This window comes from Rhipicephalus sanguineus, chromosome 6 (assembly GCF_013339695.2).
Source record: "Rhipicephalus sanguineus isolate Rsan-2018 chromosome 6, BIME_Rsan_1.4, whole genome shotgun sequence".
Classification (NCBI taxonomy): Eukaryota; Metazoa; Arthropoda; class Arachnida; order Ixodida; family Ixodidae; genus Rhipicephalus; species Rhipicephalus sanguineus.
Genome location: NC_051181.1, coordinates 155,672,592 through 155,697,908, shown reverse-complemented (window position 1 = coordinate 155,697,908; position 25,317 = coordinate 155,672,592). Strand labels below are relative to the sequence as shown.

General features: G+C 42.4%; 1 protein-coding gene across 2 annotated transcripts; it reads left to right on the top strand.

Moving 5' to 3' along the window:
• The first annotated feature begins 131 nt into the window (after positions 1-131).
• LOC119396838 (protein O-linked-mannose beta-1,2-N-acetylglucosaminyltransferase 1) lies at positions 132-19,594 on the top strand. Of its 2 annotated transcripts, none has more exons than XM_037664177.2 (19): positions 132-315; positions 387-464; positions 528-575; positions 991-1,072; positions 1,925-2,074; positions 2,922-3,031; positions 4,744-4,828; positions 6,940-7,066; positions 8,830-8,896; positions 8,999-9,097; positions 10,325-10,414; positions 10,521-10,597; positions 13,171-13,270; positions 15,383-15,432; positions 15,584-15,710; positions 16,106-16,367; positions 18,014-18,187; positions 19,194-19,325; positions 19,421-19,594. In XM_037664177.2, the coding sequence occupies exons 1-19, from the start codon at positions 264-266 to the stop codon at positions 19,530-19,532; spliced, it is 2,022 nt and encodes a 673-aa protein (XP_037520105.1). In that variant the 5' UTR covers positions 132-263; the 3' UTR covers positions 19,533-19,594. The 2 variants fall into 2 exon arrangements, with proteins under 2 accessions (XP_037520105.1, XP_037520104.1); XM_037664176.2 differs by having other exon boundaries at positions 988-1,072.
• The last annotated feature ends 5,723 nt before the right edge of the window (positions 19,595-25,317 follow it).

The window sequence follows — 25,317 nt, the reverse complement described above, 5'->3', positions numbered from 1 at the left end:
ACCAACCGTTATATTAAGAGTTTTGATGTCGCGTTTTAATCCGTGAAATCTCGTGCGCGGATTTCGTGCGACTTTATCCTGGTCTTTACCACGGCTGCATGACTAAATTTAGCGATTACGAGATTGTAGGCTGGCAACCACATTCAACATGGCGCCTTCCGATGTATCAAAATTGCATAAAGAAAGGAGGAGAAGATACCTTGATTTGTAGACATCCTTGATTTGTAGACATTGTACACGATTTTATATAACATATATGAAACATGGTGATAAAAGCGCGAGTGCTTTGCTACAAATTGTTCAAAAGCGGGAGCGGTAAGCTGACCTGTGGCACTTGTGAACTTTTGTAGACGCTTGCTCGGTGCTCACAGTGGTTTCATTTTCAGCTGCCCACTTGCGTCTGAAGCTTGTTCTTGCCATTTCCGTGCTGTACCTCCTTTTCAGACCCTGGTTATCCTGGAAGGGTGAGCTTTCTCGGATGTCGCCGAATATTAGCAGAATACAAGAGCTTCATATTTTCTGTGCAGGTTATAACGCGAGTAGCGGCGATTATGCACTGGGGCTGAACTCGACCGGTGAGTTACCGTCTGTCGCCGCTTTATTTCAACTGTGTGTAATGGTCTCTCTAACAGACCATCAGAATATGTTCAAATAACTGCTTACTATCTGCAGGTTTCCAGTTGTTTCGCTTTGCATGGCTTGTTTTGCTAGCGCATGTAAGCTTGCTAACTTTAATTGTTTTAGCTGCACGTCAGGGCTGCTATGTGGCGTAGCCGAAATAACAGCCAGTGCCTGCCTTAGCGAGGGACACCGCGCACCGGAAAGTTTGTCATGGTCTGTCTCCCTCTCTCTCTCCTTATTGACACGTGTTGAACGGACTTAAAAGCGGCAAGATTGTGGGTGGTTGACGACTTTATCAAACGTATAAAATCAAGTTGATCCATAAGATTTGGATTTGGTAGTTTGTGACTTGCATGTTCCTTTCAGCAGGTTCACTCTACGAGGACATACACATGAGCATGACGAGCCTAACGGGTTTCTTGAATGGATTGAAGGTGGATACAGAATCAGAGTAAGTTGCTCGCTAAATGAGAACCTACTTTCTTGAGCATTTTAGCATTTTCACCGGTACAAATGTTTTCGAGATATCAGTCAGAATGTCATTATCAGAAACATACCTGCATTTTCAGACCGTGTTTATCTTCCTTTCAGCCTTCTCAAAAGCGACTCAGTGTACTTACCTCCTTGTATATCTCTTTACCTTTGATATAGCAATATAGCTTTTATTTTCATACTTTAACAAACTGTTGTATTTCGTGGCTGAGGCATTGTGTGGCACTTGAGAACTTTCGTGACATCAATGTTTTTTTTTTTAATTATAGCGTACCAGTGAGTTCATTTTCAGTTCCCTAATTGTAGATTAGTAAATGTGGTATGTTTGTTTCATTGGCACTTTTCCATAGCTTGTTCTATTTATCTTTAAGATCCACTAGGCAACCACTTATCGTCTTTGTTTCCACTGTTCTTTTTATTCTGGGCTCTTGAGCTGCAGGTGTTTGCATTGTCAGGTTAGTATGCCACGGTTCAGTAAAGATTGGATAGCGATGTGCATGTGTGTGCTTGCTTTTTGTTGTGGTGACTGCTGCCACCACTCAAGGCAGTAATAATATCTGGGGTTTTACGTCCCAAAACCACGATGTGATTATGAGGGACGCTGTAGGGGAGGACTCGGGAAATTTTGACCATCTGGTGTTTTTAACGTGCACTGACATCGCGTAGTACACAGGCCTCTAGACTTAAGGCAATGAAATGTGTGTGTGTACCTTTCGTCAGAATTCTGTGTCACCTCTGTGTCTTGTGCTACATAGCTACACTGGTCATCCATCTTCTTGAAGTGCAATGGCTCATGAATGCTTTTTTGCAGGATCATACATGTCGTTCCAGCTGTACTCATTGGTGAGCGTGTTCCCAACTGCGGTTTGCCTGAGCCATGTGCCAATGATTCCTTTGCGGTCCACATCTTTACTGGAAAAGACCATCATGATCAGCCAAAGCTGTGCGTCGATGGAAAGTAGTATGGATGCCTAAAGCTTTACTTACACATATCGTAGACTGAGTTGCAACATTGCCGTCTAAAGAACATAATGTTGCTGTGCATTTCTTTTTTCACCGGCTACAAAGAAGTGAGCGAATACAGAAGTCTCTTGGTCCTGGAAGACATTCAATAAGTATGTAATCTGCAGTGATTAAGACCATAAGATTATGCATTCATTGTCTAACGACACAAGCTTTGAAGCAAATATCTTCACATCCAAAAAGTTGGCATTGTTGAAATTGAAAAACAAAAATACTATGTTTCATCATTTGTGCATGCTTCTACGCATACTGAGCACTAGATGTTCAATATGACAGTGACTTCACTGAAAGTGATTACAGCTTAAGCTAAACCTAATTTCTTTGTACTACTCTAGTTGTTCATACGAGAAAACAGTGGTCATTTGTTTTTACAAGCAGAATAGTAATATCAGTATGTTTCTAATTCGTTGTCTTCTCATCTCTTATTTAAACATATTTTATGAGTAGTATTCCTGTGCTCGGCTGGGCTTATCTATTGACTCAATTGCCAGCATTTCATCTAAAACTACACATTACACCAGCTTTAATGTCATTATATGGTGGATTGTGATGTGCCTGTAGTGCTTACCATGTAATTTGCTATTTACCTGCATGATACATTGCGTGTAAACTGTCAGCTTAATCGCGTTATCTTTTTTTCAAACTTCTAGTAGCATCTTTCTATCTCGAGAGTCTACAAAGCTTTCAATGGTCTTATGAGTGTAGGCACTGTTATGTGCTTATTCTCTTGTTCTTATTTTCTTTTTATTACTGTGACACTGACGAGGCTTATTTCTACATCTCAGCATCCTTGGAGCTAACCTGAACAGTGGTGGGCGTGGCATGAACGTGGCAATCATAGACAGCATCACACGCTTTGTGCAACATGTCAGCCACTTTGACACATATGAAGAAGGTATGACACTTACAAAGAAGTACTAACTACATTGACATTGATGTGTCTTTCTCCCATAAGAAAATTCGTTGCTGGGCTAGTTGGTTCAAACAGTAAACTGAAGAGCACAAATTAGGTACGGGACATATAAGAACACATGTAGCACTTGTCCTGGGGTGTGTGTGTGTTCTTCTATGTCCTGTACCTAATTTGCACTCAGCAGTTTACTTTTCTACCGTAATGTCTCGGATAATGGTGAAAAATAGTTAATGAATATAGAGCAAATGTGGGCTAATTTAGTCAGGTAACATAATCTTGCAGCACTCTGTTTAAACTCATTTGGTGGGGAAAAATTATTATTGCCTTTACAGTAGTTGGAGACCAATTTACTGGTACTACTCAACCTAGTGTACCACTTTAGTGTCGCTTAATTACATGTAGTTAGAAATATAAAAAAGATGCCCAAGCAGTGCTTCATGGAACAGGCTGCAAAGAGAGCCTAAGTTGATAAACTAATGATTAGAGCAGTGGTTCCAGCAGTGTTTCTTACAGTCATCCCGACATTTAGTAATGATGGCAGTACTTGTCCTTGTAGTAATCCTTGATATTTACAGTAGAATCCCGTTGTTACGTTCATTCAGGGAACTCCTGAAAGAGAACACATGAACCAGGAAAACTTAATTTCTGATAACGATTTCATTGCCAGAGTACACAATAGGCAGTTGTGGTGTTCTTTGTAAAGATGGCACTGCACGCTGCTGTGATCTAAGTGGTAACATGTAACAGTGAGCACAGGTGCCATCACATTTTTTTGACTTAGCAGCAGGGAAGGGAAATATAAGAAACAGGATGTTAATGCACATGATCCTATGAAAGTTAAATGAAGAGTTTGGAAAATGTAACAAACAGGAGCATACTAACAAGGTTTTACTGTATTCCACCGATCTTAATAAAAATGACTTCCAGAGCATTGTTCACCCATGCATAATATTTAGGAAATCCGAAGCGAATAGTGATTTGGTTGAATAATTTTGAATCGAATCGTTCGAATAGTATTTACCGCATATTATTAAGAAAAATGAGCATTTTTGTCATGACCCTTGCACAATATTTTTAAGGATTGGAACTAAGTATGAGTGAATGTCACTTATTTGGTTTGAAATGAAGTGCAAGCAGCCTTGAATATTATCAAGATTTGAATAGCAGTAGGGTGCAAGTTATAAGTGGTGCAATACGTTACAATGTAAAAATTACTATACTTAGCGCATATAAGACCATATAACACGCTTTTAAACTTAAAAAATATGTACATTTAACCTTAAAGTGTGGCTTCGCGGCAGTGCAGATTTCCCCTGGAGGGTTGTTTCACAGCACAGCACCTAGACGCTGCAGTGAAACCACCTCTACAGGGGGTTATGTGCGGTCAAATGTATACATATATTCGTTCAATTCGAATACTTCGAAATTTCGAATAATCTAAATTCGTATCGAAGTGAATTCGAATACTGTAATATTCGTTCGAATATTCGGAACGCCTGATTATTCGCCCATCCCTAATAATATTAAGTAGTTTGGTTGTAGTGCATTCTTCTCTCATGAAAAAGATGGTTTTTGTTGCAGTATATTGATGTCATTTAAACATGCCAATAGCATCATGTATTACTTTTTGTGCACTTTTTTCTTTAACTCTTTGAACACTATTGATTGTTCTCAGTCCAACATTATTATTCCAGACTCGTCTCAGCTTGAGACGCTCCTTTTAAACCTGAGGCAAGGAGACATCTTGATTCTTCTCACATTTGACGAACCTACGCGCAAGTGAGTTGAATCACCTAGAAGTGTTGCTTACTGTCACATTTTGACTTGCTAAAAGGATGTTACGGCCAGGCTGTCAGATTATTTGCTGTCATAATTGATAAATTCCAAGAAAGGTGCCCACTGAGTTGCACTTAATTAAATCAGTATAAATCAGAAAATGCCAGATTGTTCTCAGCGCAATCAAAAGTGAAGAAAGATAGCCAGAAAAATCCCCGAAGAATGTAGTGCTGTAGGAAGTGCGATGAAGCTACTCCTTCAGATCTGTGTTAACTGGAAACTAGCTGTTGTACCTATTATTTGGCAAGTATCTATTAGTAACTGCAGCTAAAATATCTGTCATATCTATCAATTGATGTTACAGACAGAAATCTGAGACATTTTACAATGTACGAGGCGGTATCAAGATTTTTATGCGTCGCGTTCATAGAAGAGCATGTAAAAGAGTGCAACACGCTGGAAGCGTCATCTGTCATGCTGTGGCGAAAACCGCATTTCTTTCATGACGCTAGCGCGCTGCCCTCGCGTCTGCGGCGTCCGAGCAGTAACTCCTTCTTAAATACTTCTTGCTCCATGCTCCACTCTTTAAAATTTGCAAAATTTGTGTATTCAGTGGCATGGGACAAACTCGGGACATCTTTCTTAGCTGTCACTGTTCTTTTGGTGTAGAGAAAGAAGAAATGTTTAGTAGTAGTGTACGAACAGCGAGATTTCATCTCAGATTGAATTCAAGTCGAATAGTGCCGAATGGTGGCCAAAAATATTGAATATCGAATCGAATATCGAATACAAAAGACTTTATTGAAAATTGAAAGCAAGAACTAGCAAATGAAATCTGCTCATGTCCTCAAGCACATAATGCGGTGAGTGACTGCTACCGAAAGACTACAAATTGCCATGCAGAAACGCAAGCTGTTCCACATGACCTGGTTTCAGGCTCTCCGCTAACAGAAGGGGGTACAGTAGCTAATTTTTTTTCCCTATGGTCACCCAGTACAGCTCATCTGGCAATGGTAATGTTGTGCTTCATCGTCATGAGTGCTCCGGGCCCAAAAATCTCCGGGCACCCATTCACAGCAGCATTTTAACTGTGCACCGGAACGATGGGAGTTTCTGAACTAGTGGTGTGGTGCAGCAGTGGCGAATTCACAGCATGTACAAATTTTCTCATCTGAAGCCAATCACCGAGGTTTCGCGGGCCAAAGTCGGGACGTTTTACGGCGCTTAAGGCGGGTGTGCGGCCGAACTACACGAGAAGTTTGTGCCTTTGTTTCGGAAGCGAAGGTGTGAAGGGCTTGACAGTTTTCTCATGTTTTTTTTACACATGCAAATGACAGACTCACCTTTAAAGTAAACATGTGCTTGCTTTTGAACCAGGATATCGGGGACAGTTTGAACGAAAGGCCTACGTAACAATGTTAGCGTTACTTTTAGCCACCCCACCTTGACCTAGTTGCACCATTGGCCTTCGTTGCGTTTTAGACACTTGTTATGTCAAATTATTCGAAACTTTGAATACTAGCTATTCGAAAGTCGAATCGACTTATTCGATTATATATTATTTGATTCGAATTCGAAACTAATATTCACACACTTCTCATGTTTAATTATTATTGAAGATAACTCGCCAGCATGTATAAAACTTACTGTAAGGAAAGCTGCCGTGGATGTCAGAATCAACTATTATTGCCAGCCTACAAAACAAAAAATAAGAGAGGGATTGGTGAGGAATGTAGAGAAGGCACGCCTTGCTCCTCTGCATGTGGTGTCCCTCGCTTCATGACTACTGAACTAGTGATAGATGCCCTTCTGGCTTTGCTGTTTTGTGCCTGCAGAATTCATGGGAGAACGTGCTTGGTAGACTTACGAAATGTACCTGTACATCTGCAAGTATTCAATACATGACCGACTCGATCTAAAAAAAACCACTATTTTCCCACCCTCGAATACTTGCACCATAGCTCTGCTAATTAGTCATGCCAGTGTCTCACCTAAAATCGGTGTAGTGAAAACATGCGCTGCAAGCCGCAACGTATTGTGGTGATTGTATTTGGTGTGTTGTCGTCTGTACAAAAATATTCAGTGCCCAATATGTCTTCTTCAATGGATTACAGGCTTTCGCAGATCGCCCGGCTCCTCCTCCATGAACTTGGCAGTGCAATGGCACAGAACCTGCATTACCGCTCCTCGTGGTACTTCATCACTCAGAAAGGCATATCTGGGTTCTCACCTTACGAAGACGTACGTGTGGCTATAATTGGTTTGTGCCCCAAAAAACTATTCAAACTACTAGTCTACATTGCTAATGACTACCATAGTTCCTGAGTCTGTGATGCTGTTATATACAAAATTTACAAGGTTCAGACTACTTATGAGCATTGACTTTCCACAAACCTTTTTGTACACATTATAACTATGCTTAAAAAAAGGGCAGGCTAGCTTGCACTTAAGGCCTTTTCTAATAAATCACATAATGAAACTGCCTTTATACTGACCACATGATTTTTGTAGTAAATGTCAAAGCAAAAAGTGCAGTATTGTTAAACTAAAATAATGCATCGCGAGGTGTACAGATGTGCTCCGGGTTGATGTTGAAGGGGCCCTGCATCACTTTTTCAAGTAATCATCAAATGAATTCGCTGCAGGAGTTTATTGTGTCATGAATCAACTGCCACAAAAAATTTTTGAATCCATCAAGTACGAGCAGAGTTACAGGGATTTGTCACACGCTTTAAGCACTTTCTGTCTCCTTTCGGACCAGCGAGTGCACTGAAAGCTGTGCAGTGGTGGATGACAAGGAGGCAAGAAGCTACGTTCGTTCGTCAGCATACGTCATGATCTTGAGCAGTTTCTTTTCTGTTTTTTTCTTCGAACGCGTGGCTTAGTTTCAGTGTGATCGTGAGCGTACAGCACGGGCACATTATGGCATCCTGCGGCGGCCACATTAACTATGCAGATCACAATGCTCAAATCAGTGAAGGGCCGTGGTATTTGTGTTTGTAATGCAGCCATTTTAGATTATGGCATCATTTGTCAAGAGAAGAGCGAGTGACTTCTAACTGACTTACAATCATGGTACTATCTGCTTTCTTTGTGTGATTGTTCATCGCCAATCGAATGCTTTGTTTTTGATTGAATTGGAAATCTGGCAAATGAGATCAAATTCTATGTACCTGAAATGTTTAAGTTTGCTCTTTTGTTTATAGGAGCCTTATTTATGTTTTTTTTTGTTTCGTTTTCGTTTCAGACCTGTTTGCTTTGTGCATAGTAGCCATCACTAGGTTTGTACGTTGAGTTATTCTTGCATGAAGCATGCGAATATTGTGTTTCTTTGAGTTGTGTGCCATTATAATAGATGCCAAAAAACATTATGCTGTTTACAGCTTTCATGACACTGCTTTGGTTTTCCCCATCACAACTACTATTACTGTTTTCTTTCCACTTTATTGTCTACAATCCGAAATCTCTTTAGTTCAGCATTAGCTTAGTTTAAAAAAAAACAAGATTCATGATATAGTGCGCATGTATGAGCTACTAGCATTTATTTGCATATATATATAATACTGTATTGTCATTTTCATTGTGTCAAGTTTTGTTGGGAATGGGGGTATTTTGTCTGAGACCTTAAGATAAGTAACGTGCTTTCCGCCATGTTTTAACTTGTCAAAGCACTGTTTTTCAGATCCTCAAAGGCGTCTGAAATGGTCGTGAAAAACTCTGATTATATTTGAATGTCATCAAGTTGCATGGTGAAGGTGTGACTTCGTGCAATGATTCTGCTTAATGTTGTCAGACAGCTGGAAATGATTAGTCACCATGCACAGCTCATTGTGATTTGAGGAATCAATGCCTCAAACGTCAGTACATCTAATCAACGTATCTCATTACGTTTATCTTGATAGTGGTGACTCATGAGAGTGCAGGTAAAATTAAAGCTGTTTATTTGATGTTCAGACGAACAGAGTTCATGGTAACATCACACCTGATGTTATTTCTGCCAACAGCTGCACTTTGTAGAAGCGAAAGGCTGGGCTATCCCCCACGACACTCGATTCTGCATACCGTTTCAGAGTAAGTATGGTATCGAACCATCACTTGAGAGTTAATCGATCCTGCACGTAAATGTGGATCTGTCTCTTGAACACTAACCTGCTCAATTCACCTCCTCTCAAGTGTCCGGGAGAAGCATTCACCCAGACCCTAGGCCTCAAGAGAACCTGGCACGAAGACATTTCTGCAAAAAATATCAGCACTTCCCTTCGTTCTGTTCAGGTACGTAATTCAGCACCGCTGGTGTTTTCTGCAGAAACAATTGTCGAGACGTTTGTGACGTCGCAGCAAGCTTAAGTTGAAGTGGCTATGTTATTGTAAAGATGCATAATTTTGGTAGCTTTCGTGGGGCACCTTACTGATAATGTCAGAAAAGGGTCATTGAACTAAAAGCTAATGTACTAATATTCATATCGCTGTTCACAAGCAGCATCAAAGTGTGAAAAACACTTTTGACACTTGTACAATGTCATTTTGTCATGTACCACTGCCATATCGGGGATGGACAAAAGAGACAGACAGTACAGACAGACAGACAGTACATTGCCAGATTATGCTTAGTCTTGGTCATTGATCGCATGTTAGAATAAAGCAAGGTTCTAATGAATCTCCTTTACTTCATGTTTAATGGTTAGCTTCTTAGTGTATGGGAAATAATTCAAATGTTCAGGCATAGAGGTAACTTTTTTGTTTTGAGTCTCACCGAAAGACAAATTTTGCTCATACTTCTGGTGACCTTTATTCAGAGTGATTGAGCAGGAGATCTCTCCATAGTAGGCAATCTAACAATCATACAGGGTGCTTTTTTTTTAGACAATACACTTTTCATAAAAATGCTATGACAATCGGGCACCTGTCATCTTCACACACGAATTCTACGTTGAGGTGGAAATGCTTTCCCGCACCTAAAGATACATTGCAATGATTAATTATAAAACCCATTAATTAATTTTTATATTATTAAATTGATAGCAGTTGTTTATATGGGAATGTTGTAGGACATCACAATTTATGGCATCCCACTTTTTAGAAATCCCCAAAAACACATAATTTGAGGTATTAATAATTGAAACTGAAGGCCCTGATGCAGGTGATACTGAAACTGAGCACACTGGGCATGCAGGAAATGCCACCACTGTGTCACATCAGACTGGAACTTCGTGTGATGAACTTTGAAAAAAGGGATGTCGTGGCAGAATGTGGTCAGAAAAAACAGCAAGCCATTGTTCAACGTAATGGAAGACATGAAAAATATGTAAAGTGCTAACCTTCATTGAAAATTATTCGTGCCCATGGGAGACATTAATGTGCAATGAACAGGTTTGATTATTGTGCCACCCTAAATTGGAATTTTTCCTGCTTTAATTTTATGCTGCTGTGAAGAATGCTCTACACCTACTGTACTCGCAAACCTCATCTTTTTATTTCTTCTACCTGCCTCATATTTAGGAGACGTTGTGGACAACCCACTTTCTCCCAACCCTAGCGTGAGGTCTCCAAGCAGCAAGATCTTTTCAACACCTGTTATTGTAATGAGCGGTGCGTTGCTTGCATATGCAGTCTTATCTTAAGGAAGCCTTCTTTCTCTTCTTTCGACTGTTCTCCTGTGCTCCGCCCTGTATGAGTCTTACTTCTATTTTTTTAGGGGAAGACATACGTCACTTGCCATTAACACTAGAGACTCTTGTGATGCAGCCTGGGATAAAACCACATCGTGTTGTCGTAAGTGTGATCAACAGTTTTTTTAGAGGAAAGTGTGGCCTGTTGCACCTTGATTAAGGTTATTGTAAAGAACTCTCTTTAGTTAAAGGGCAACTGTCCTTTAGCTAAAATTTCTTTTGGGGTTGAAATAGTTATAAATAAGTAGGTTTTAAGTACTTTTTCCAGGCAAACACTTCGCACCGTGTGGTACAATAATTTCATGGTGAACTATTCAGATACGAGTTGGTACGACATAATAACTCATGTTTAGTGCAAGGACACTCAGATGAGGACTTATAAATATAGATAGATACATAAGCGATATGTGTGTGTTTTTATTTTTAAGACCCCACCACAAGCATTTTGTGCTAAACACCTGTTCTAAGTCACCGTAACACACCAGCCTAAACCTGCTGTTTGCAATGGCTTAGCAGCTGACGTGTTGCACCTCTATGCTTGAGGACATGGCTTAAGGGGAGATGCTACTCGAAGACACTTTTTCCTTAATATTCACCCTAGAGCAATGAAACTTGAGCTGCTTATAGAACTTTTTATGCTGATTTCAAATATATAATTAGTTTTCTTGCAAGTTGCATACTTTTAGTTCTGCAACATGACAAAGTGAAAAACTTAAGTCTTTTGCCCCCCCTCTTTTCAGACCTAAACATCAATAATTTTTTACAATTTATAGTTCATAATGTTTCAAATAAAGTGTGGAATGCAAATAACTAATTAGGAAGTCCATACAAAATATGTACTAGACGTGAAAAATTTTAACGTGGGAAGTTCATATTTCTCCTACCCTAGTAAAAGTTTACATAACCTTTTTTTATTATATAATAAGAATATTGAAACTTAAACAAGATAATTGCATTTCTCGTACATTGGAAAAAATCTGGGAAAAATTTCATGCAGATCTGAGCACCAGAAGTACCCGAAAAAGGAGGGGCACATTGACAAAAATGGCAAAATTTGTGTTTTGAGAAAAAAGAGCTTTAAAGTCAAAATTGCATGTTTATTTATCAAAGATGTCATTGAATGCGACGAAATTTGTACACAAGAAAGAACAATCCTCCTTGTAGTGGCCACTGCCATTAAAATGCGCCAGCACCATAGGTTTGGCCCTCACGGCTCTTTCGAGCTGACTCCTCGACAAGAGACTTTTTCTTCAGCGCATGCCGACGAGCCCTTGCTTCTCCTGTTAGTTTTTGAGACATTTTTTTCTGGCGTGTGCTGTCCCGTGATGTGCCAAGAGCAACCAGATCATGAGGCGGGAGCACGCCAAGCTTTTCCAGAACACGTTCAAAACTGGAGTGCCCTTGATTAAACCAATATCTTCAGTGCTGTCATATCAGCAATCAATGAAGACTCGTCGCTCTGTGATTTTTCTTCGTCTTCGAAGAGTCCGATCTTGCTCTGGGAGGCACTCACATATTCGAATGCCGCGGCAAACTCGTCGGACGCATCGGCGTCACTGCCACTACGACTTGCGGCAGCAGACGATCTTTTCGTGGTTTGAGTGTTCGGCTTTGATTTGCGCCGGCGTCCTCGAAAGTTGTGCGCCGCGTGAAACTTCACAGGCCGGTGACCGCGCTTCCTACGGCTTTCTTCATCCATAACGGATAGGCACTCGAGAAAAGTGTTGTTCAGCTGCGCTGCTCGACAAGACACGGATCCTGCAAGTAGGCTTCACAGCACACACAGGCGCGCACCGGCCAATGGCGGCTCCCGATCCGTACCACGTGATTTAATGCCAGTCGCGGCGCTCGAAAAAGGCGGCAAAAGCGTGCTTCTCTTTATTATTTCTTGTGCTGCAGCAGCGCGGGAAAACGTCGTTATTTGAAGAGTGAGGCTCGGCTCTTCGCCTCATGCGGTCGACAATGGCCAGCGGCGGCGCATTATCAGCGGCAAGGTGCTCGAAGATGACACACTTTCCGCCTTTTGACAGCCACCTTGTGCTCTTTAGACGCAATTTTAAAGCATTTCCAGTTGAGTCTCGACATTGATTTTTTTTTTTTCAGAGCAGTAGAGGTACTACTAGAGTCCATCTTAACAAAACAGGTGAAAACAAAAAATCGATAATTTTTTAGAAAACTCCCGTTTTTCGATCCGCATCTCCCCTTAATCGCGAGAACAGCACAGCCACAATTTGATGAAGGCAAAATGCAAACACACCAGTGTACTTGCATTTAGATGCACTTTGTACCTGCATTTATATGTCCTCCACTACAGCAGGCGTCATAATTCGTGGTTTTGGTGTGTAAAACCCCCAAAATTTACTTTCTTTAACACACCATCCCAAATGCATGCAAAAGTTGCAAGAGGGTGAAGCTGAAAAGCTGACAATAGCTGAAGTTTGTGGTACCTTACACAAAGCTTAAAATGCTGTGTTGGGTGTCTTACACAGCCCAAGTGGTGATACATTATCCTAAAAGGCCTGTAAACACCAACAGATCATTATGTACAAAGCACAAGATGAAGTGTGCTGTTTTCTTCTTATGCTATGCTTTCCTTGTGTTTCTGAAAACTAATCCACCCGAAAGAAAGGTTTGAAATTTGGATTCGATTAATATGCTTTGTTTTGTGAATTATAGGTGTTCTACCTACCTGAGAACCCGGAAGTAAAAGAACTCTGCGACCTTTTCGAGTTTGCAGCGGAGCAGATAGACACTGCTAAAATTGGCAAACCATGTGGTCTGTGGCTTTTGTACTTGCTATTCTGTTCATTTAGTACATGCACCGAGGTTGAAATTTCTTTTCAAATTTGTCATGGTCTCGGGACACAGTGAACTATGCAGCTATCATGATAGGAAAATCTTACAAACATTAAACTCAAAATCACCTTGGCAATGGTCTGAGAGGGGTAATGAGGCTGGCATTAATCAAATTCAAAAGCGGCAGCTTATTTTAACCTTACTTTTAGGTATTTCCCTTCACTTCAATCATTAAATGATGCATTAGCTATCATACATTTGTTCAAAACAAAACTCACAGGGTCCCTTATGCATTCGCTTACGATGACTTGAAGGCGAAAGCAATCTTTGTCTTCTCAGTCAAGGTATTGATCCTCCCCCCCCCTCCAAAAGCTTTCTGCACCTAATTTGGTTTCACACTGCTTCTAGGATCGGAGGCATATATTGCAAGCTTTATGCACCTCACCTGATTTTGCACTGCCTCGGTGATCCTCCCACCTTTGACCAAGTGATGATGTCGTGTGATGATCTCATCATGTAATGACCTCATCATGTAACGTCATGGGATGTGACATTACAGTGACGTCATAAGGACGTCACAAATTTGGTTATCTGTGATGTTATCACGTGACGATTATTTTTTGCATCACTCGTGCTGATGCCGACACTGCGAGACTCCGACGGTCAATTTTCGTGTTTGGTGAGGCATCTAATACCCCTGTCACACGGGGCAACTTAAGTGCACTTTCAGGGAGTGCACTTCGCCGCTAGTGTCATTCGCACGCTGTCACACGGGAACGCTTAGTGCCACTTGCTGCAAAGTGCACTTGCCCGTGAGTGCGTTCGCCAAACTCACTTCGCGTCGATGGAGTGTCTAGCCTCGGTAGCAGTGGCTCGAGAATAAATAAGTCATTATCCGAAGCTAAGTTCATAGCATTTTTTTAACTATCGCTTTCGTTATTAGGAATATTCTTATACATTAAAACGTACTACATACCACAAAAACTACTTCGCTATTCTCGCTCTCAAGCAGTTTGCGGCCACAGCCGCCAGGGGCATACCCAGAACACGCCGTGCAATGGCCGGCAGCCGCCGCGTTTGTACCTAAAGTTTATTTTAAGGGCTGTTTATAGCTATAACACATTATTACTCAAGAAGCATTGGCTGGAATAACAAATGTCTGTTGTGTTACTTAAGTACCCATCGCCATTACTATCATTTCCAAAGTAGACTTCCCTTTCTCGTGTAGCAGCATGCCACCAAAGTGACATTCTGGGGGCGTAAGTGCACTCGCTCAAAATGACACTAAATTTGCCAGTGTGACCGGGGTATAAGACTTTCGCCTTAAAAAAGAAACTGCGGCAGAAATTGAATGGTGTCAACTATCATTGTCAATGTGAATAGCATAACGGTGACACAGCGACACGTCAACATTGCGAAAACATGCCAAGCGTCTCAACACGCCGCCTTGCAGGATGAAGAAATCATCTGCATTGTGGAAGACATGCCAAGTGTCTGAACGCGCTTGTTTGCATGCAAGACATTCTTAAGGATAGTCTGTTTGGCCTGATGAAGCATATGTCTGTGGCATAGTGGATAGAGCATTGGGTGTCAGTGCTAGAGGCCCCGAGTTTGAATCCCACTGTTGGAACAGTTTAAACATATTGCTCAACAAGTCCGTATGATTTCTGTATAATCTTACAGAGTATATGCGAATTCCGTATAAATTCCATTCAATTTCTGTGCCAATTTTACGGACATTATAGGGAATTATTGGAACGCATACGGAACATTTCAATAGGGATAATTAAGTATTTGTGTTTATATGGTGTACATATGCACTGTGATAATGTCTTCTTCATGCATATGTGTGTGTGTGTGTGTTTGTGATGTCACCTGCCAGATACATTATCCATCTGAAACCCATCGCACTAGCTTAAGAATTGCTTGTTGCATTTAAGAGGTGTCAGTGCACCATGAACTGAAACAGCTATGCCTCTGGAAAAGGCCGACAAAAAAAAAAAATAATGTGTGCTAATGTTTACTTGCTTTGTTTGGGAAAGTGCAGCAGTCGTGCTATAGCCATCACTTCATTATTTTTTATCTCCTACAGATCAGTTCACTGAAGCATTTGAATTTGCAAAACACCTGTTTCCAGATGCAGTAAGTGAATGCTTCTCATGTTCTCTTGCATTAAGGCAGCTATACTTTTCTGCTAAACGTCAATGAAGTACATTTATTGACTCCGTGTATCGCGTCTGTACAGTGCAGTACAATAGTATCAATGTCCGTTTAATTCTTTGTTCTTTTTCAGGCACATTTCGTGGTGATTGAAGAAGGTGTTTTGCTGGGACCCGACTTTCTGGCTTATCTTGGTCAGCTCCTTCCACTGCTGGACATGGATTCGACCATAAGCAGCATATCAGCATGGAATGACAATGGCAAGACACTTTTAGTTGTGGTATAACTTACAAGAAAGCTAATTATGTGCTAATTTGGTTGAAAAGAAATATTAATGAAGTTGCTGCATACATATTACACAAGTCATGACACTCAAAATTTGAGAAGGTGCACTTGCTCCAGTACATCATAATGAGTAAACTGTTTAGTGCATCTGTACACATTTAAGATGGAAGACGAAATATGTTGATATCTGATCCGCCATGATGACTTAGCCACAGTGATGTTGTTCTGCTTAGCGTATCGAAAGGAAGAAACGCGGAAAGAAATGCTGGCCAGATATGAAAGTTACAAATAAATAAAAAGGTTTTAAAAAGGTTTTCATCTTCAGTGCCTGGTGGGAAACCTCTAATAATTCATTCTGCATTGCTTTCAGGATTTCAGGGTGTCTCTGGAAATAACAAAAGATTGTTTCGCGTTGAGAGCCTGACTGGCATGGGCTTCCTAGTGCGAAGAGGCTTTCCTGCCGAGACGTGGTGTGAGCGTCGCTTTGCACTCGAGGGTTCACCCAGTGGTGGTGATACGATATCACCAGACGTCTCCAGGGTGATGCGAATCTCGGATCTCGTTTACAATGACGAGACCACGTTCTCGGAGGCCATCGGAGCACTGCTGTCACAGGAAAGAGTCACCGACATGTGAGAGTCTTTTCATTCACTGTCACCCTTTCTTTTGTGGCGGTGTGCAATGTGATACATAAGTGATACTGATGCTTCCTAGCAGAACACATCCAGACTCTTTAAGCTTGCAATGATGACACAAACCGCACTTGTGGGGCTCTAAAACAGGTAAATATTAAAGGATGCCAGTGATTTGCATACAGTGGTTTAGAAGAAAACCATCGAACATTTCACATTTACCTTGTCTTGCTGAAAAATCGTCACACTTCCTTTAGTAGCCAATGAAAACCAGCCAATTCCATTTTGAATCAGTTGTACAAGCTGGTAATAAAAAGATTAAACCTGTTTGTTTGTTTCTTCTTGGATGTTTGCTTTGTTGGTTCTCCTCTTGATGTGCCACAACAGTAGGAGAGTTGTTTTTGACAGACTGCACATTGTGTGAACTTGTCTTAACATTCGCCTCTCTTAATGAGAAGCAAGACGTAAGAAGTATGTGCAGTTGTGTTGGCTTTTGAGGCAGCCTCGTTCAGAATGAAATTCAGTGCATCCTTGACAAATAAATAGAATTGAACAAATACTGTCAAACTCCGTGCTGTTTCAAAGAGATGCTGTGAGAGCTCGGAGTTGGCATCATCGCCTGTCTTTTCTTTGTACTACATGTTCTGTTGCTTGGCAAGTGAGGGTAACGTTTTGCTATTGCATTAGCATAACTTACTGACACGCAGCTTAACTTAATACTGCGCATATGCGTCTTTGTGCCCCTTAAGTGCTCACACGTCATGATGGCTGTGCATCCCAGGTATTCATATGCTTAGCACTGTAGGTTATGAGTTCTGCCTTTGACTATGTGATATCTGTGTTCTGATGATGCTGACATTGTTGCTGATTTCACTTCATTCTTTAAGCCGCGACTTGCCATATGGTAAGTACTATTTCTATGACAGTTGTCAAAAGCTGGGAACCACTATGCCTATCCATCTGTCCTTTCCATTGTGCTGTTCTCATCTGTTCTTCATGTTGTTGTTGTCGTGAGACCACATACTTATTGTCGAGTTTACCCTCACCTAATGGCAAACAGAAACAGCACTTAGCTAACCATTGCAACTGGATTTTGAACACGAGCCCCTGCAGCAATATGCGGAGATAGCTTGAGCTGTCACGCAGCATTCACACTTGGCATTTCCTGCAGTGTTTCGTGTATTATGAACAGACTGACAACAAAGTCTGCACATGTATTTTCAAGGTCAGGGCAGGAAATACTACTCTAGCAAACAAAGATGACACTTCGTGCATTAAAAAAAAAAAATTATTGTTTTTAGTCAGTAAGAAAGCAGTAGTGTTCACTGCGAGAGCCTTGTTACTGCTGCAGTGAGTGGTTGAAAGCTGGAATAACTGCCAGGGTCTTATGGTTTTTCTGGAACCATCTGCAGCTGTGCTCCTCTCAGATTCCTTATATCCCAAGCAATACTGTACCACCGACATTAGAATGTTTGTTCTGCAGATTGCACACAAAGTTCTCCTGTTGCTCAGAGCATTCGCCTGCATGATATATAGCAACAACAGTGATTTCTGGTGTAATTCTGCCGTGCACATTGTGTTTGTTGCCCAGTACAGCAGTCTTAAATGAGCATGTAATTTTTTTCTTTTGCCCCCTTGACATCTAGGGAGCTGGGAGTTACCATCGAAGGTGTGGAGACTCTTGAACGCTCACACTATGAGAAGGTGTTGCACGGAATGCTGAGCACCTGTGAGACGTGGGCACTCATTCAGCGATACCTCACGCTTTGCAGTGCTGGATCATGGCTTCCGCACCTGTCCAGTTCAACAGCATCGAACAGGTACCTGTTCGTCAAACGTGTTTGTTTAACAGAGGAGCGAGGAGACATCATAGCGCCTTAATTTTTTCTTTTCTTTTTCTCTTTTCTGTGGTGGATCAGCATTTTGTTAAAACAGCAGCTACACAAGGCAGTGGATGTTGTTTGAAGCACGGTAACCATGACAACGTTTCTGGTGCCTGCACTACACAATACCGTGGCCCTAAATATTAGGTTTTATTACAGTAAACTCTCACTTAACGGAAATCTTTTAAATGGAATAACTGCTTCTAATATGATTGATTTCGTACTTAAAATCCACACCCTTGTTCCTCTCTCACTAAATGGAACTCCTGTTAAATGGAAAATATTTTCGTGGTCTTTTCAGGTTTCGTTTAATGAGAGTCTTGAAGAAGCAGTCACTGGCCATTTAATGTCGATTTCACTTATACTGAAAAGCTGCGTATTTACTAATTTGTTGAAGACGTATCTAAAGGTCACTGTAGTAATAAAAAAAAAATCTGACCAGTGATGTGCAGGTCTATCATCTTTTGTTAAAAATACTAGGCCTTGAGTTATGGTTCTTAGACCCTTTTCGTTATTGTAAGGCTAGCTTTCCTGCGATGCAGCTTGGCCAACCAGTCGCCCTATGACTTGGACAATGTAGACTCAGCTGTCTTGACATAAACATGCATAGAAGACAATCCCTAGCACATGCAGTTGCAATTAGCTTTATCTTCATCTAAACCATGACAAGGGCCCCCATTATTTCAGCATATGTGCAGTGCAGAAAAATGGTCTATTGCATTTACAACTGTAATGGCATGAATTTGGGTGAGATGGGATGCATTCATTCAGAAAATACTAATTTTACATTAATGCGAAGAAAAATTACATCCCTAGCTAATCTTATTTAAGCACTCAATGTTTTGAAAAATTTATAGTTATGTTAGCCTTATGTTTTAAGAAGTTTGTTTGCCAACTCGGCCTTGGATGCTTATAATTGTTTGCCAAATGTACCCTTTTTCAGGCCTCCAATCAGCATCTTCTTCCATCAAGCATCAAAAGATGACTTTGAAACATTGCGTGCCCTTTGCTCTTGTTTTGGCCTGTATCATCACCCAAAGTTTTCACCAAGAGGGTTGTATCGTGGAATGCTAAGGTAAATACAAAATGATCATTTTTAAATAGCGTAGGCAATGTAACTCCTCTGTTTTCTCTCGTTGCTCTTCTAAGCAATATGTATGCTCTTTCCAGGTTCACTTGGAAGGGGCGTGACATGTTCCTAATTGGACGTTACTCACCATACTACAAGTACAAGCCGAAAAACATGAGCCCTGTGTCACTGCGCGTTGTTACCTCGGGATAAGGCACTCTCTGTGAAGCATGAAGAATGTCATATGAAATAAAGAATGTTCTGCAGCAAACAAACTACATACGATTATCATACAGCTCTGTCTTTAGCCATCTAATTGGGTCATGGCAAGTTCTGTTTTTAGATACCAGCCCTTTGTGTGGTAGACCATCACTCATGGCTTCATTGTTCTAACTTGGAGTATGGATACAGGGCCTTCACTACTGTTCCCTATCGGACTACATGCATGAGTCATATCTGTCAGTGTGTCCTTGAACATATTGTTACGATGGGGTGTGTTTATTTACAAGTGAATAGATGAAAGGGACGAAGGGTTGCCGCGCCGACACCGAGTTGCTTCGAAGACAGACGCACTTCGTTCTCCTCTTCCTTTGGCTCCGTTGTCGCTTCAGCGTAACACTCCTCCTTTCCCAGACGAAGCCCTCTGGGCGAGTATAAATAACGTGCGCTAAGAGTCACGGAGATGACAGCGCTTTAGGCGGGCGACGTGAGCAAGCTGCGTCTTCCTAGAACGGTAGCCGTGAGCTATGAGGCGAGCGATCGAATAAGTGACATCACTTAAGCGATCGACAATGACGAAAGGGCCGGTGTAACGAGCCAGAAACTTTTGGCACAGACCGCGCTTGCGAAGTGGTGTCCAAAGCCACACTTTGTCCTCTTTTTCGTACGACACGTCCTTGTGTCACGAATCGTAGGCGAACTTGGAGCGGTCCTGGGACGCCAACGTACGGAGCTGAGCAATGCGACGTGCTTCTTCTGCGCGGCAGAGAGTCTGGGCAATAGAAGAGTCCGCACGAGCGTTTAAAGGTAGAATGGTGTCAAGGAAGCTGCGGGGTGGTCTAACATAAAGAAGATAGAATGGACTGTAACCAGAGGTTTCATGCTTTGCCGTGTTGTAGGCGTAGGTGATAAAGGGTAAGATGTCATCCCAATTTTTGTGCCTGGAATCGACGTACATCGAAAGCATGTTGGTCAATGTCCTGTTGGTGCGCTCGACGAGACCGTTTGTCTGCGGGTGATACGGGGTCGCATGGCGAAACTGACAAGCACAGAGACGCAAGAGCTCTTCTACTACATCGACCACGAACTGGCTACCACGATCGCTCACAATAATACGAGGTGGTCCATGGCGCAGTATAACCGAAGACAGGAGGAAACCTGATACATCGATAGCCGTGGCCGTTGGCATCGCTTTGGTTTCCGCATAACGTGTCAGATGGTCAACGCAGACTATAACCCAACGGTTGTTGTTTGATGAACGTGGAAATGGGCCGAGAAGATCCACTCCAACCATTTCGAAAGGCGATGAGGGTGGTGTCACAGGGTGAAGGAGACCGACCGGAGCAGTATTTGGTCGCTTGAATCGCTGACACTTATCACAACTGGCCACATACTTTTCTGTATTGCGTCGCATACTAGGCCAGTAGAATCGACACAGTATGCAGTGGTACGTTTTGGCGAAACCCATGTGCCCAGCAGATGCGGACACGCGATATGGTTTCTGCCTTATGGGATGCGCAGACCCTGTGTCGATCCTGTGGCGAGCCCGCGTATTTGGAACACGAACTTTGGTAGCGTCCTGGGTGAAATCAAACAATGAAGCATGCTTGCTAAGGACGCTTACCAGGGCTTGACGCTTCTCGGAGGGCAGTGCCTTGTTGACCATATTCAGAAACGGTGACGAGTCTTCAGGGACACCAGGGCCAGTTTCATGCGCTCGGCCTTCGAGCGAGGCGTCATTACTTAAGGCGTCTATGCCGAGGCTGGTATCCGCTTCAAACGAGGCAAGTCGCATACCGCTGGGTAGCACAACAGGCTGGTTTGATAAATTTGACACCCACAACGCACTTGTTCCACAGTCCACAGAGATAATACAACGAGGTACAAGCACACCTTTCTTCGCAATGACCGAAGGCACGGGCTCAACAATAGCATCAAATGCTTCAGTGTCGACACGACCAACAGTAACTTGGACGCTGGACAAGGAACATGCCGGTAAGACGGAATCTTCAAGGACGGCGAGGGTGCGCGAACATGTACAAGCTGCCCTTACCCTGAACTCGAAGAAATGTCACTTCGGCCAACGAGAAGCGCTTGTACTTGGACATCTCGTGGACAAGCATGGTGTGCGTCCAGACCCGCAGAAGGTTGCTGCAGTTAGCAGTTTTCAACAACCGCAATCACAACGCGAACTAAGAAGTTTCTTGGGTCTTTGCTCCTACTTTCGACGGTTTGTGCCCAAGTTCGCTGATACTGCCTACCCTTTGACTTCATTGCTGTGCAAGGATACGCCTTTCATCTGGACAGCGGATTGTGATTCTTCGTTTCGCCAACTTAAGTTCCTTCTCTCTTCTGGGCCCATACTGCGCCATTTTGACCCTTCTGCTACAACAGAAGTGCACACCGACGCAAGTGGAATAGGTCTCGGCGCTGTTCTCATCCAGCGCTTCGATGACGCCGAGCATGCCGTTGCCTACGCCAGTCGTTCATTGAGCAAGGCCGAGAAGAATTACACCGTGACTGAACAAGAGTGCCTCGCTGTGGTTTTCGCTGTCCATAAGTTTCGCCCATATCTCTACGGGCGGCACTTTTCGATCATTACTGACCACCATTCCCTATGTTGGTTGGTTGGTCTCCGTGACCCGTCTGGCCGCCTTGCGCGATGGGCGCTGCGTTTGCAAGAATTTGACTTTGAAATCCGTTACAAGAGTGGCCGCCATCATGCTGACGCCGACTGTCTCTCGAGGCTCCCTCTACCAACAACTGCATGTGACACTGACAATTTTGACGATTTTCTAGCTGTCATCTCCGTGACTCTTAGCGCACGTTATTTATACTCGCCCAGAGGGCTTCGTCTGGGAAAGGAGGAGTGTTACGCTGAAGCGACAACGGAGCCAAAGGAAGAGGAGAACGAAGTGCGTCTGTCTTCCTTTGGCTCCGTTGTCGCTTCAGCGTAACACTATATATATTATGTCCAACTGCCCTGACAGGCTTCTGAAACATTGGCGTAGCCAGAAATTTTTTTCAGAGGGGGGCTTCAACTACACTTTATGTATGTCGGTGCGTGCATTTGTATGTGTGTGTGTATATATACACATGCAAATTTGAAAATTTTTGGGGGGTTGTGGGGGGGAGAGGTGTACCCCCCAAACCCCATGTATGCCAGTGTTCTGAAATAAAATTAAAAAACGAAATTAGGAGCCCTTCCCTTACCGGGAAAATGGTGGAAAGCAAAGCTTGGCATGTGTGTTGGTCTATCCTTCGCTTGATTCGATGGAAACCAAAACTGAAGTGGGTGTTGTGCAGCAGCTGTTTCCCTGATGTATGTGTGGTATGGTTTTAAGCTCAGGTAAAGGTCAGCCATTGAGCTGGGTTTGATTTGGCTTGGGTTTGGTTGGCATTGAGCAGGGATGATTTAGGTTTTGGTGAAGCATTGATTACATTTTGGTTGGACAGGCTTTGTGCGCACCCCTGTTCTCTTTAGGGGAGGGCTTGGTTAGTTTTCTGAGAGTACTCATTAAAGGGACATCATTTGAGACTGGAAATGTGCTTAGTTTATTCATACGTTTTCGTAGACCATATTTCTACATATGTACAAAGATTCTCAAAAGCGATTCCTAGAAGCATTTTCTTTAAAGAGAGAATTTACAATTTAAAGGGACTGACAACCAATTTTTAGTGCACCTATTTTCTTTAGCGCATTGGAAAGCTAACTGGTCAGAGTGTCTAGCCACGGAATGGTAACGTGGAAAACGCTGTGAAACATTTTTGATCAGAATTTTTCTATCTGCGGCGAATATGAAGTCTTATACACACTTGACAACACATGCTGCAAACAGTGAGCGCGAGAGCTGTTTGGTTCGAGCGCGGCGGTTTACTGCGCATGCGGGCACTCCGTGCGCATGCGCCGCGGCTCTACATGGGCCACTGGCAGCCGCGAAGGCAGCGCCGCATCTCGCCGTGCAACTCATTTTACCTCATAGGCAACACAGAACAGAGCAGGAATAGATAATAATATACATACTCTAACTTTGAGGACCAATTATGGCGTGCATGACAGTATCAGACTACGTACAGCAAAGTGACTGACTTCATAATCCTGCTTCAAGGCTCTTCCTCTAGGCTGTGCGACATACCGGTTTTTGTTACTTTTAAGCACGAATTAAAAATATAAATCCTACTCACAACGCGAAATGGATGCTAGAATGTGTCACTATATTTTACGGTATTTTCATTTCTACCAGGATCTAATCACACGTTCTGTCCAGTTGTTGGTCCCTTTAAAGATTCGTTCAGTTTTGCAACTCGTCATTGTAGCTTTGCGATCGCTATGGTATACTGTCAATGGTTTGGCCATGCTTGCTTTACAGAAGTGATTAAGGGATGTGAGATCTGTACACATGTTGTTTGTCATTGGGTAGGGTAATGTGGCACAGGTTAGTGATAACCTCTCCAGAAGAACGCTTATAATCTATTTGCAACTGGGTTTTGAGATGTCAGCATTGAAATCCCTGCAGATTACAGTTAGTGAGTATTGCTGAACGATGGCTGAGAGTCCTTTCAGCAAGAAGCATTCCATGTCACAGTGGGAAGTGTTGGGTCTGATGTAAACTGTAAGCATCATCACACCTTCCGGTGTAGACGTCCCACGTATATCACCAGTTTCCATGGGAAATTCAGAGAGTCATAGCGAGGCAGAGCCAATGAGATTCGCTTTTTCTGTTGTGACATAGACAGCTACTTCACCAACCCTGAGTGCAGCACATGATTTAGATACAGGACTATACCAATCCAAATGATGAGCGCATCTGTCCACATTTTAGAGAAGCAGAGAATGTGAGACGTACTCGGGATGTTATTGTGTATTACGCCGTGCGCGTTTTGCAAGATACCTTATGTTAAGCGCACCGATTATGTAGTCGCTTTCTTGTTTGTTAACATCTTCAAGCACTGATTTGCTGATTGTAGGAAAATGATGCTTCTCGAATCAGTGAAACTCATCCATAAGTACACAGTCAAGAGTTTGCACGCAGTGGTAGAATTTGATCGCCAGCGGAATTTGTGAGAAAGAGTCAATTCACATCGGTACATCGGCTAAGAGCAGCATACATATACCTATTTCTGGGGGTGTTTCCTTTTGTACTCGTATACTGCATCAAAGTATGTTGCTCCTTGTGATTTATGTACATTGACCGCACCCGCCTGTACGATAGGAAACTGCATTTGTCTGCAAGCAACACCAGTCTTTCTGTCGATGGTTACAGTTGCAGTTCTCTTCTATGCCTTTTCTCCGGGCTGCCTCGATCAATAGTTCACCTCTTACCTTTGCTATTGTTTCGGTGCTGTGCACTTCAAAGCATAACCAGAGGCGTACGGTTTGTCTGGTGTGCCCAGGTTTGTATTCAACATATCGGAGCACACTGTCCGCACCGTTCACCAATCCATCCTTGCAACTATGTTAGTAGTAATGATGTATGGAGGTAGCTGAAGCGATTTGTTTGGGTACATTAGCCGTTTCTGCATGGGTTAACCTTTTAAATTTTTTCTTCGCCCAAAGCCTCACTTCTTCTGACCGATATCCAATGTAAACATCCAATGCTTTGCAGATTTCTATGTCAGTCACACCGACACACACACACGCAATGCCTGTATAATCTAAAATGTCAGATTGTTAATGTTAGATTAAACGGGCATCGCATGAGCGCGACGAAAAAATGACCGAAAGCAGTGGCACAGCATTTTAATGTAGCAGGTCACAATTTCGACAATCTCGACAGAC